Source organism: Dromiciops gliroides, chromosome 1 (assembly GCF_019393635.1).
Source record: "Dromiciops gliroides isolate mDroGli1 chromosome 1, mDroGli1.pri, whole genome shotgun sequence".
NCBI lineage: Eukaryota > Metazoa > Chordata > Mammalia > Microbiotheria > Microbiotheriidae > Dromiciops > Dromiciops gliroides.
This window is the reverse complement of record NC_057861.1, coordinates 748,309,700-748,321,851: the sequence shown is the minus strand read 5'-3', so window position 1 is coordinate 748,321,851 and position 12,152 is coordinate 748,309,700. Positions and strand designations below refer to the sequence as shown.

At 49.8% G+C, this 12,152-nt stretch overlaps 1 protein-coding gene across 2 annotated transcripts in view; it reads left to right on the top strand.

Moving 5' to 3' along the window:
- The window catches only part of SCN5A (sodium voltage-gated channel alpha subunit 5), a 173,543-nt gene that overhangs the window by 119,661 nt on the left and 41,730 nt on the right, over window positions 1-12,152 (top strand). For both annotated transcript variants that reach the window (XM_043976098.1, XM_043976099.1), the window contains exon 17: window positions 5,708-6,202. In XM_043976098.1, coding sequence (XP_043832033.1) covers window positions 5,708-6,202 — 495 coding nt within the window. The remainder of the gene's footprint in view (window positions 1-5,707; window positions 6,203-12,152) is intronic.

Here is a 12,152-nt window from a genome sequence, read left to right as displayed (position 1 = left end):
ATGTCTCACTGAAACCACAGCTTTGACCACCTAATGTAAGGCTCTCCCCAAAGAAGGACACCGCTTCCATGAGCTAGCAGGCTCATTTCCAGGAGGATGACTGTCCAGCACGTTAGAATATTCCCTCCTTGACGGCAGGGACTATTTTTGCCTTTCCTTGTACTAATTCCCACAGCGCCTGGCACTGCTTGTTGACTGACTGACTGACCTCCTTCTCCCTAGAAAAGGGCCACAGAATCCCCAAAGGAATAGCCCTGGGTGTAAATGACCTGCCCAGCTCTCTCCTGCAGTTACAGGACCCTAAGACAAAGAGGATGGAGACACAGAGTGGCATCCCCTGTGATACAGTCAGATCGATCTTCCTGAACACACTTGTCACCATGTCCCCACCATCCTTCTGGGAATAATCATAGATAGCGACGATCAAGGCCACGCCTCTCCTATTACAGATTTTACATTATATGAGCTGTCATCCTCTTTCTCGACATCTTACCATTTCATAGAAAAACTCTGAGGAAAAGTCTCTTACATTCTGGGCTTCCTCTGCCTACCTCCCACTCACTTCCCAACCCCTCAAAATCTGGCTTCCAGCTCAGCCCCTGAATGAAAGCTGTTCTTTACAAGGTGACCCACAATCTCTGCTGCTCAGCCCATGGGCTTCTTTCCACTCCCACCCCACCCTTCTCATACTTCTTGACCCCTATGGAACTTCTCACCCTGTTGACCAACTATCTTCCCAGAAGGCTGCTCCTTCCTGGCGTAAGGGATAATGCTCTCTCCTGATGCCTCTATGACCCATCTGAACACTCAACCCATTTGTTGGAACAACCATTTCCCTCCTACTAACCACATGAATTGAAGGACAAGGTTTTATTCTGCACCCTCTTCTCTCTCTCTCTCTCTCTCTCTCTCTCTCTCTCTCTCTCTCTCTCTCTCTCTCTCTCTCTTGCTCTCTCGCTCTCTGGCAAACAGAGGTTAAGTGACTTGCCCAGGGTCACACATCCAGCAAGTTTCTGAAGCTTAATCTGAACTCTGATCTTCCTGACTCCAGGCCCAGCACCCTATCCACCACATAGCTGCCTTAAGGGAGGAAAGACTTATTAGGCACTTACTATAGACGTGCCAAGGGCTGCACTGAATATTGCAGATGCAAAGATATGCTAAAAAGCCCCAAACAATCCCTGTCTGTGAAAAGCTGACATAGAGAGAACACATGTAAATAAACAGGTGCATACAAGAGAGACACGTCCTCTGGCTCAGTGCTTCCATTCACTATCCCTATAGCCTTTCAAGCCAAAGTGCCCTCTCTGGCCACACTCTCCTCTCTGTTAGATGGAAACTCTTTTCTCCTTAGAGATCAGAGGTGCCTGTACTAGTTAAAGCTTTACCTTAAACCTGGGTTCGGACTTTCATGGGGGAGTTCCCCTATAACAAGCACTGCTTAATGGACAAATTTGGTGTTTGCCTTGAAATATTGATGGTTAATCCTCAAATTCTGACCACCCTGAAGTGCCCTCCTCCCTGAGCCAGGGCCGGGCTCCCTCTGTGGGTTGGTCCCAGTGATGCTTGACCTGGCCCAGAGTGTCACTGCTTTTGATCCTGGTAAAGACATGACTGTACCTGAGAGCAGACCACCCAGGAAGCCAGGCACCAGCAGAAAGCCAAGGGCAGACATACCTGGACAGTGCCAGTGTCTGGGAACCAACATGGAAATGAGTCAAGCCCCTTCAAGGAGACGTGTCCACAAGGATGACAAAAATGAATTAAACTGAAAGTGAGCTTACAACTTTCCCATTTGGTGCCAAGTCCCCTCGGTAAACTCGCCCAAACTCCTCTATACCAGGAGAGAGGAAATTGTTGTGATGCCCCACGATAGATAGGAGCTTCCTTTATTCCAGTGTGATTTCACCCCTTCTCCAATAGATTGCCTCCTCTGTCATCCCTGTTCTATCATTTCTTTTCTTTTTTCTGTATATTTTTTCTTTTTAAAATTTTCTTTTTTTATTTTCTGTTCTGAATTCTCTACTTGCCATCACTTCCTCCCCCACTTATTGAGAAGGCAAGAAATATGATACCCATTTAATATATGAAGTCATGCAAAACAGATTCAGAATTAGCCATGTTTAAAAAATCCAAGGAAAATAAAGGGGAAAAATGTGCTTCCATCTGTATTCTGAGGGTATCGGTTCTCTCTCTAGAGGGGGAGAGCATTTTGTATCATGGGACCTTTGGAGTTATGGTGGGTCATCAGAATTACTAAATCGTTCACAGTTGATCATCATTACAATGTCTATTGGACATCCAGTTTGAGATGAATGAAGGGCAGCTTGGAGAGACCAGAGCTCAGCAGAGAGGTTAGGGCTGGAGAAGCAGGTTTGAGGATCATCAGCATCGAGATGCTAATTAGGTGCATGGGAGCTGATGACATCACCATGTCCAATGCTGAGCCCTTCCCCCTCCTGCCTTCTCTATTACTTTCTTCTTCTTCTTTTTTTTTTTTGTGGGGTAATGAGGGTTAAGTGACTTGCCCAGGATCACACAGCTAGTAAGTGTCAAGTGTCTGAGGCTGGATTTGAACTCAGGTCCTCCTGAATCCAGGGCCAGTGCTTTATCCACTGCACACCTAGATGCCCCCTCCCTATCACTTTTGAGGGCACCACTATCCTCCAAATCTCCTGGGCTCACAACTTAGGAGTCATCCTTGACTCCTCACTCTCTCTTACCAACGTGGTGCCCAGACCTGTTGATTTCACCTTTGCAGAATCTCTCGAATACACCCCCTTCTCTCCTCTGACACTCCCCCATCCCCACCCTGGGCAGGACCTCATCACCTCACACCTGGACTATTACAATTGCCTGTCAGTGGGTCTGCCTGCCTCAAGGCTCTTCCCCACTCCAATCTATCCTTCACTCAGCCACCAAAGGGATTTTCCTAAAGCCCAGATCCGACCATGTCACCCCCAGACTCAGTGGCCCCATACTCACACCCCTCCCCAAAGAAAATACAAAATGTTCTATTTGTCATTCAATAATCTAGCTCCCGTCTACCTTCACAGTCTTCTTACACATCCACTCCCCAAGAAATGACTCTTCATTCCAGTGATGTTGGCCTGGCTGACGTCCATGAACAGGATGCTCCATCTCCTGGCACTTTCTCTAGCATCTGTCCCCCATGCCTGGAATCCACTCCATCCTCTGCTCCAACTATTGACTTTCCGGGCTTCCCTTAAGACTCAGCTAAAATCTCATCTTCCACAGGAAACCTTCCCCAACCCTCTTCACTCTAGTGCCTCCCCAATCTTCTTTCTTTAATTATGTCCTATCTATCTATCCTGAATGTCGTTTGTACATATTGGTTTGCTTATTGTCTCCCCTGTTAGTCTGTGAGCTCCTTGAGGGCAGGGACTGTCTTTTGCCTCTTTGTATCCCTAATATAGTGCCTGGCACATAGTAGGTGCTTAACAAATGTTTATTGGCTGACTAATGGATAGAATGCTGGACTTGGAGCCACAAAACCCTTCTCTCAGTGCCCACCTCTGACACTAATTAGCCATGTGGTCCTGGGCAAGTCATTTAAGCTCTTAGTTTCTTCATCAGCCTAATACTATGTGCCTCAGAAAGTTGTTGTGAGGTTCAAATAAGATGTATGTCATAGACCCCTTAGCCAGTCTGAGGAAACCTTGTCCCTTTCCCCGAATCATAGTTTTAGTTAATTGAAGGAATTGCTAAATTTCAGTTAGAGGGTAGTAAAAATAAAGATATCATGTTTTTCCCATCCAGATTCATGGACTCCCTGAAATCCATCCATAGAAAGGGTCCCTGGAGCCTAGGTTAAGAACCCTCAGGGTAGGGTGCCCCAGTGGGAAGAACACTGGGCCTGGACAGACTCAGGGTCCTGGAGTAGCTCTGCCCGGGCCCCTAAAGATGTTGAAGGCCTGAATTTCAAACCCAATTACTCTCCTATGATTTTCTGGCCAGCTCTTTTCCCTGTCTTCCTCCTACCTTCCCTTTATCCCAGAAAGAGATGAGTAATGGGGACAAAAGCCCTTTGTAGGAACTCAGAAGACAGAGCAGGGAACAGTGAGACCTCGGGAGGATGGGAAATGGAGAGTGGGGAGAGCAGATGGAACGGGAGGCTTTCAAGAGCTGGGGGCAGGGAGAGCATCTCTCTGTGTGTCTGTCTGAGGAGAGGAGGGCTCTGGGGCCCATCCTGAGGGAGAATCCTGATGGAAAAGGCCCCGGTCCCAATGCCACAATCGATCAGTCATGAAGTATTTATCCCCTGCCTACCCTGTGCCAGACACTGGGCTAAGTGCTGGGGGGCAGAGATGAAAGCCAAGACAGGCTCAACCCTTCCATTCCGGGGCCCCTAGGACCGTGGAAATCTGGTCTCCTACCGCGGCTGCCGCTGCTGGAGTCTTGTCTCTGAGTCGCTGCCTCCCAGAATCCCCAGCCCCTCACAGGCTCAGCTCAAGGGCCCAGCCTGACGTCAGTGGCCTCTTCCTTCCCTTCAGACTATTGTGGATTGATTCTTCATCTCTTATCCTATGAGTAGACTGTAATCTCCTTGAGGGCAGGGACTGTTTCCCTCCCCACCCCCACTGGGGACCCAGTACAGTGGCTGGTAGTCATGGGTACTAATTAAATGCTTGCATGAGCTGGCCATGTGTGTCATCCCCACCCCCAGTGGAATGTAAGCCCCTAGTGGTCAGGAGCAGCTTTGAGTTTGTCTTTGTATCCTTAGCACCCAGATTTTGTCTAGCACATAGTAGGTACTTGTTGAATATTTGTTGGATTGGAAAAAGGAGAGACGGGGGCAGCTAGGTGGTGCAGTGGATAAAGCACTGGTCTTGGAGTCAGGAGGACCTGAGTTCAAATCCAGCCTCAGACACTTGACACTTACTAGCTGTGTGACCCTGGGCAAGTCACTTAACCCCAACTGCCTCACCAAAAAAAAAAAAGGAGAGATGAATGAATGAATGAAACCACAAAGTACTTACTATGGGTTAAAGGAGTACAAATACAAAGGGAAGGGAAAGAGAATAAATGCTTATTAAGTACCTACTATGTGCCAGCCACTGTACTCATTGCTTTACAATTATTCTCTTATTTGATCCTCACAACAATCCTGGGATGGAGGTGCTATTATTCTCCCCATTTTGTAGTCAAGGAAACTGAGACAGGCAGAGAGGTCAAGTGACTTGGCCAGGGTCACACAGCTAATCGAACTCAGACCTTCTTGACTGCAAGGCCAGAGCTCTAACCACTGTACAACCCAGCCTCTAAAAGCAGAGACAGTCCTTGAGCTCCATGGGAAAGACAGCCCATATTGGGAAGTAGTGGCCGGGGGTGGGGAGGCATTTTGGTCTGCAAAGATATGGGGCAGAAGAAAGCTCAGCCACACATGCCCCACCTTCCAGGAGCTAAGGCAAAGCTGATTTGATTATGAGCCCGGTGATGAGCAGGAATGGCCGAGAGGGCCAGGGAGCAAGGAGTCATGGGAAGTGTGGCTGGGCCTGGTAGGCACTTCCAGGAAGCAGTGGCCCTGAGCTGGCCTTGAAGGATGGGCAGGATTTTGATCAGTGGGTAGGAGGTGGAGAACATTAAAGGTCCCAAGGGACCAGAAGTGCCCTCCTCCATTGCAGTGGGGAGGGCAATAGTTAAAGGACCCACCCACAGCTAGCTTACAGGTACCATGTTTTTTCAGGTCCTGAATTTGTTCTTGGCCTTGCTGCTCAGCTCCTTCAGCGCAGACAACTTGACGGCCCCGGATGAGGATGGAGAGATGAACAATCTCCAGCTGGCCCTTGCCCGGATTCAGAGGGGTCTTCGCTTTGTCAAGCGCACCACCTGGGACTTCTGCTGCAGCCTCCTCAAACGGCCACGAGACGTGGCAGCCAGTAAGAAAGCCGCAGGCACACCAGCAGTGCCCCTGGCCCCCGGCGGCCTGCCCAGCTGTGTGGCCGGCCAAGGTTCCACAGAGCTGGAGAAAGTGCCCGACGCCACCCGCAAGGAGACCAGGTTTGACGAGAAGAAGCAGGCTGACCCAAGCCACGGGGATGTGGGCAAGGAACCGGCGGACTTCACGGGGGACCCAGAGTCATCCGTGCACGTGCCCATTGCTGTGGCCGAGTCGGACATTGAAGATCACGAGGAGGACGAGGACAATAGCCTCGGCACCGAGATGGAGTCCAGCAAACAGGTGAGCAGAATGGGGAGGGGTCCTCGTCTGTAGCTGGGAGACACCTGATCCTTCTCTTGGTAATCCGAGGTCTTCTGGGTGAACTTCCAGTGCCCAGTGAGGCTGTGAGTCAGTGGGTCTGCTTGACCCTACCCTGAGAGTCCCATTATCCTAGGCTCCTGGTGTCTCCTCTGAATATTTTCTGCCTCTTCCTCCTCCTTCCCTTTTTGGAAGACTGTCACAGCCATTTCCCATGATCAGAGCATTAGAGTTGGGAGGACCATAGAGAGTCCACTCCAGGGACTGGGCTCCGGACCTTGGGTTTTGTTTTTGTTGTTAATGACTACATTACGGTATAATCGGTTTCTTTTACCCTGTGTATTTTGTTCTATGCATTTAGCAACAATATCCTGTCCCAAGGGCCATGACACCAGAAAAGATTAAAAGCCTCTGACTGAATCCAACCCCACTACTTCTAAAGATGAGAGACTGAGACCCAGAGTGGGGTAGCTGGCCCGAGGTCAGCCAGGGGAAGACAGCAGGCTTCCAGTCTCTGAGGGATGTCGGTTTGGGTTGGGGACAATTGGGATGGGAGCCTGTGGAGTCCAGATGAGGCATTCTGGGAGTTCAGAGAAAGGAGAGAAGGGTCTGAGTGGGCTGGAATGGGCTGAGAAGACAGGCTTTACAGAGGACACAGGACTGAAGTGGGCTGTGAAGGGTGGGTAGGGTTGGATAACTGAATAAAAGGGGAAGAGTGTGAGCGAAGACTCAGGGGTGGGGATGAGCTTGGCAGTTGTGGGAGGAAATGAGGAGACTAGCCTTGAATGGAGGTGAAGGAGAGTCTCCAGAGATAAGGCAGGAAAGGAAGATCGGACTGATACCATGAGACACTATGAATTCCAGGCTGAGAATGTGGACGGCAGCCACTGACGGCTCTGGAGCCAAGGGTGATCAGGGCTTTGCTTTGGGAAGGTTCATTCACCTGGGGACGAGCCTGGTTGTTCACTCGTTGGATGACCCCCCCCCAATTCCTTAGAACCCCTGCCTGATCCTCAGTTTCCACATCTGTAAAATGAGCTTAATAAGCTCCCTCCAAACCCCTCCAGTCCCAGGTGGATGAGAATCAAATAAGATGCTTGTGGGAGGACTTTGAAAGGGGATCTGGCCCAGCAGTGATGAGGATGCTGGTCCCTGGTGCCTGGGCAGCAATGGGGCCTCCCTCTGAAGTGCTGCCATCCAGGCCCTGGTCCGAGCTTCCTGCCGTGCCTGTGGCCTCCGAGTGCCAGCCAGGCTGGTTTGGGAGCCTTGCTATTTCCTGCTGGAGGCCATCAGAGCTGGCCACTCAGCGCTTGGCTGGGACTCTGCAGCAGGTGTGTAAGGTGTGTTATTCCATCCCTGATGTCTCCCAGCAGCTGCTCCTGGCACTGAAGGGAAGGCCAACGTCGAGCAGGCACCAAGGCTGCCCAAGTGTGGTCTCCTTCCTCCCCCCACTGGGCAGGCAGAGCTCCCATGGCCTCAGCCCAGGAAGGAGAGGAGCCTGGTCACAATGCCATCTTCTGAGCAGTTACAGGCAGTTTCTAGGTCTTTCTTGGACCCTTCCCTGAATGTCAGAGAAGGCAACAATGTCCAACAGCCAACCGCCTTCTGCTTTCCTTGGACGTGAAAAAAGGGGAACCCCCTGGTCCCATCCCTCTACCACCATTGGGGATGATCTCATGGGCTCTATTAACCCCACAAACAGATGCCCTTAATCCTCTGTCCTTCCACTCACCCAGGCCCCAGATGCACCCATTGCAAAAAGCGGTACCTTGGCAGCCACTCAGCAGGTTAGTCACACATGTGGCTTAAAGCAAGCTGATCTGCCGGCTTCTTGACAAAAACCTCCTGGAATCCTGTGGGCACTCCTGTGCCGTCTGCTGGGAACAAGGCAGATCTTCTGGATGCCAACAGAAAGTGATGAAGCCCGGGATCCCATTAGCTTTTTGCTTGCTGTGCCAAACTGTTGATATGAATTGAGTTGGTGGTCCACTAAAGCCCTCTGGTCTTTTCCACAGATGTCAGTCAAGTATTAATATATTAAGCAGTTATTAAATTATCAATATTGATTCACTCACATAGTTTATTATATTTATTAACATGTTCTCCATTTATTAAGCACCTACTATGTACCAGGCACTGTGGATATTAAAAAAAGACAAGAGTGCCTACCCCCAAGAACCTTATGCTTTACCAGAGGAGACAGCACATGGACATCCCCTAGGCTGGCTCTCCATCCCCTGCTCCCACACCACCTCTCACCTGTCTAGTTCCCAGTCATAAAAGAAATCGAGGTGAGCCTCCTTTTTGATGAACCCTTGCCTTGTCTGTCATCACTTTTCCCCCTTTCCACATTCCAGAATATTCCTAGGAACTGGAGTCAAGCTTCACAGGAGGCCTGTCTCAGAAAGAATGCAGATACTCAAAGGCAGCTAACAAATCTCCTATGTACTGTCGATCATTCCCTAGCAAAGGACTTTGTTCTTTCATTAGAGGAAGTGCTCCATCAGGAGTGACCCTCCCAGCCTGCTCATGGTAACCACCCTCTGCCATGGTCCCCCTTGAACAAGGGTAAGGGATCGCATTGGGTCCAGTGACTCCTGGGGAAGGACAGAAGCATTTAGGGCAAGGGAGTCAGACTGGAGAGGTGACATTGGATTGGTGAGAGCCAGGAAGATTAATTAGGACAGTTATTGGGAAGAAAGGAAATAACGCCCTGGACCAGTGTCATGGAAATGGAAAGGTAAAACTTCATGTTTCTTGGAGTAACGTCCATTCTTTAAAACCACAGAATTAAAAATACAACAACAACAAAAAAGAGCAATAAAACGCGTGTCCGGCATGAGATCTGACACTCAGCCGACAGAGAACTAATTAACTGGGGGTGGATCAGCTGGATCCAGTTTTATCTGGTTAAGGTCAGACATTCTGAGTCATCCCTATGTCAATAGAAATACACAGGAAGGACCATGGCTGCTACAAACTGAAACCCCCTCAAAACGATGGCTTGTTCCAAGCGATGCGCGCACACACACACACACACACACACATACACACACACACACACACACACACACACACACACACACACACATACACACACACTCTGCAGGCCTGGAAATCAGACTGGCTCAAGGGGGATAGGGAGAAAGGAAGATAGTATTAGGTCATGGGAGGGGGCCAGGCCATCACCAGAAACCAAGAAGATAGGGGTAGCCATTTGGGGGAAAGATGCTGAGTTCTGTCTGGGACCCAGGCAGAAGTAACATGGCGGCCTTAGAATGGACCGAGGGTGGGACTTGGAGCCGGAAGGACCCCATTCAGATTCTTTCCGTGAAGCTCCCTTGTTCCGGGACCCTGAACAAGGCTCCTCCGTTTTGTATAAAATGCAACTAACAATCCTCTGTCCCCCTCCCTGCTCCTCAGTTATTCTGAGACTCCAGTGAGATAATGTAGGTAAAGTGCTTAACGCACGCTAGACGTGCCACTTGGGATTATGCTGAGTTTGAGCATATTCTGGGAAAAGAAGTTGACAGTTGTGTTGCTTCAAGCTGCTGGGGATGGGGGTTAGGCTCTGCTGCTAGGCTGACCTGATTGCTTTCACCCCCTTTTCAGCACAGTCCATTCAATTGTGAGCCCCCTAAGGGAAGGTACTTTCCTTTACCTCTTTTTGTATCCCCAGCATTCACTTAGCACAGTGTCTGGCACACAGTAGGCACTTAATCAATATTGAATGACTGACCCTGTGATTCCCCCACCTGCTACATCACCTCTACCAGCTCTTCTGGGGGGGGGGTGTATCTGGTGAGGCCCTTTCTGTAGTCATGTCAAAGAAGAAAATGGGACTTGTGCGGCAGAGGTCAGGGTCTCCATCAGACGGGTCAGGCTTGAGGCAGGGGGCAGAGCCTGTTGGCACCCATTTCATGGCTAAGGCTTCCTCATGGCCCCCAAATTGTACTGCCTTGCTCTTTGTGAGGTAACGAGAGCCTGACCTAATGGGGCCGGCCGGCTAAATTTTATAATTGAGCTAGAAATGTCACTGATGTGGACAGTGGAATGGAAGCACCTTGAGGCCAGGAGCTGCCTTGCTTTTGTATCAGTGTCCTCAGGTCATGGCACAGGGCCTGATCCACAGTAGCTATTAAATACTTGTCGGATGATTGGTGGGAGAAATCAAATGCCCGGATCCCTTCTGAGGACACAGCCTTTGTCTGGCTGTGCCCATCTCTGGTCCCCTTTCATCTCCCTCCCTCCCCACACAAGTGCACATACACGCACAGGCACACATGCACATACACATACACTCTTGCACACACGTACACACACACATGCACACAGAGCACACACGTGCACAAAGTTGGACTTGCAGATTGGTAAATTGACCAGCAGATCTCGAGGTCATGGGTACTTAAACCATTTGGAATTTTAAGTGACAAGATCATCGGGTTAAATTGTCCACCCTGTCAGATTGTGTCAGCCTTTCCCACTTTGCCTACCCTCACATCCAGGTTTAAGGCCAAGGGTTAAAAATAAGACTCCCCAAAGACAGGAGGTGTGAGAGACGCCATTATCTTATCTTCTCAACCTGTTATTTTTAACACTTGGGACCTGAGTCTGGACAGCTGCGAACCTCCCTCCTCCATCGTCTCTCCTGCCTTCCTTCCCATTCCTTTCTTTCTTCTTCCTTTGGCCTGGGCTGGACTGGAGGGGAGAATTGTCTTGCCTGCTGTTGATGCCACTTCAGTCATTGAGAATATATTGGGTACCCACTTCTCTGGGTACTCTGCCAAGCCTTACAGGGGGATACAAGAATATAATGTGGGGGAAAGAGGATAGGATCATGAGTGGGTTCAAACCTTGGTTCCACCTCTAACTTCCCTGGGGGATAGTGGACAAATCATTTAGCTTCTCTTTGAAACAGGAAAAAATTAATTTAATGAGCTAGAATAATGAACAGAATCAAATTAAACAGAATCCTTGCCAAGAGACAGGCCTCATGACCCCCATCCAACTCCCACCCACCCCCCACCCTCTGGTCCCCAGGAATTCTCCCTCCTCTCTACATACACAACTCCTGCTGGGTACTAAACATGTAGCCACCGAGGGTCATGTTTGCTAACTGAGTTTGGCTGCCCCAGAGGTCCTTCCTCCAGAGCCCAGCCACCAACTTGTAGTCTTTCCAAAGAAAGGAGGATGAGAAAGAGACAGAGACAGAGCGACAGAGAGAAAGAGGGAGACAGAGATAGAGAGAGAAGAGAGAGGGAGAGAGACAGAGATAGAGGGAAAGAGGGAGAGACAAAAACAGAGAGACGTACAGAGAGAAAGGGAGAGACATAGAGACAGAGACAGAGGGAGACAGAGACAGAGACAGAGACATAGAGAAAGAGAGAGAAAAGCTGAGCCTACTCAGACCATCCAAGGTTATATTCAACAGGAAAACCAGATGCAGCCATGGAGGCAGGAGCCCAGCACCTGGTGATGTCAATGTATGGACCTCTCTGCTGACCTCTGGTTTCCCATCTCCAACTGGGTATCCCTGAGACAGCTCCATATGTCCAAAACTGAGCTCGTTATCTTTTCCCCCAAACCCTCCCTCTTCCAGACTTCACTGTTACTGTTACAATTACTTTCAAGGTTCCCACCTTCTTCCCAGTCACTGAGGCTCACAATCTAGGTGTCATCCTTAATGCCCCACCCCACCCCCCATAGCCCTTGGAGATCCTGCCTTCACAATATCTCTCATATCTACCCACTGTCCCTTCTGACACTGCCTGACACCCCAGTGCAGGCTCTCATCTCTTCACACCTGGACATTTCAAGAACTGCTGGTGGGGCTCCCTGCCTCAAGTCTCACCCCCTCCAGTCCATTGTCTCCTCAGTTGTCACAGTGATCTTCCTAAGTGCAGGTCTGACTCACCCTCTCTCCATCACACAC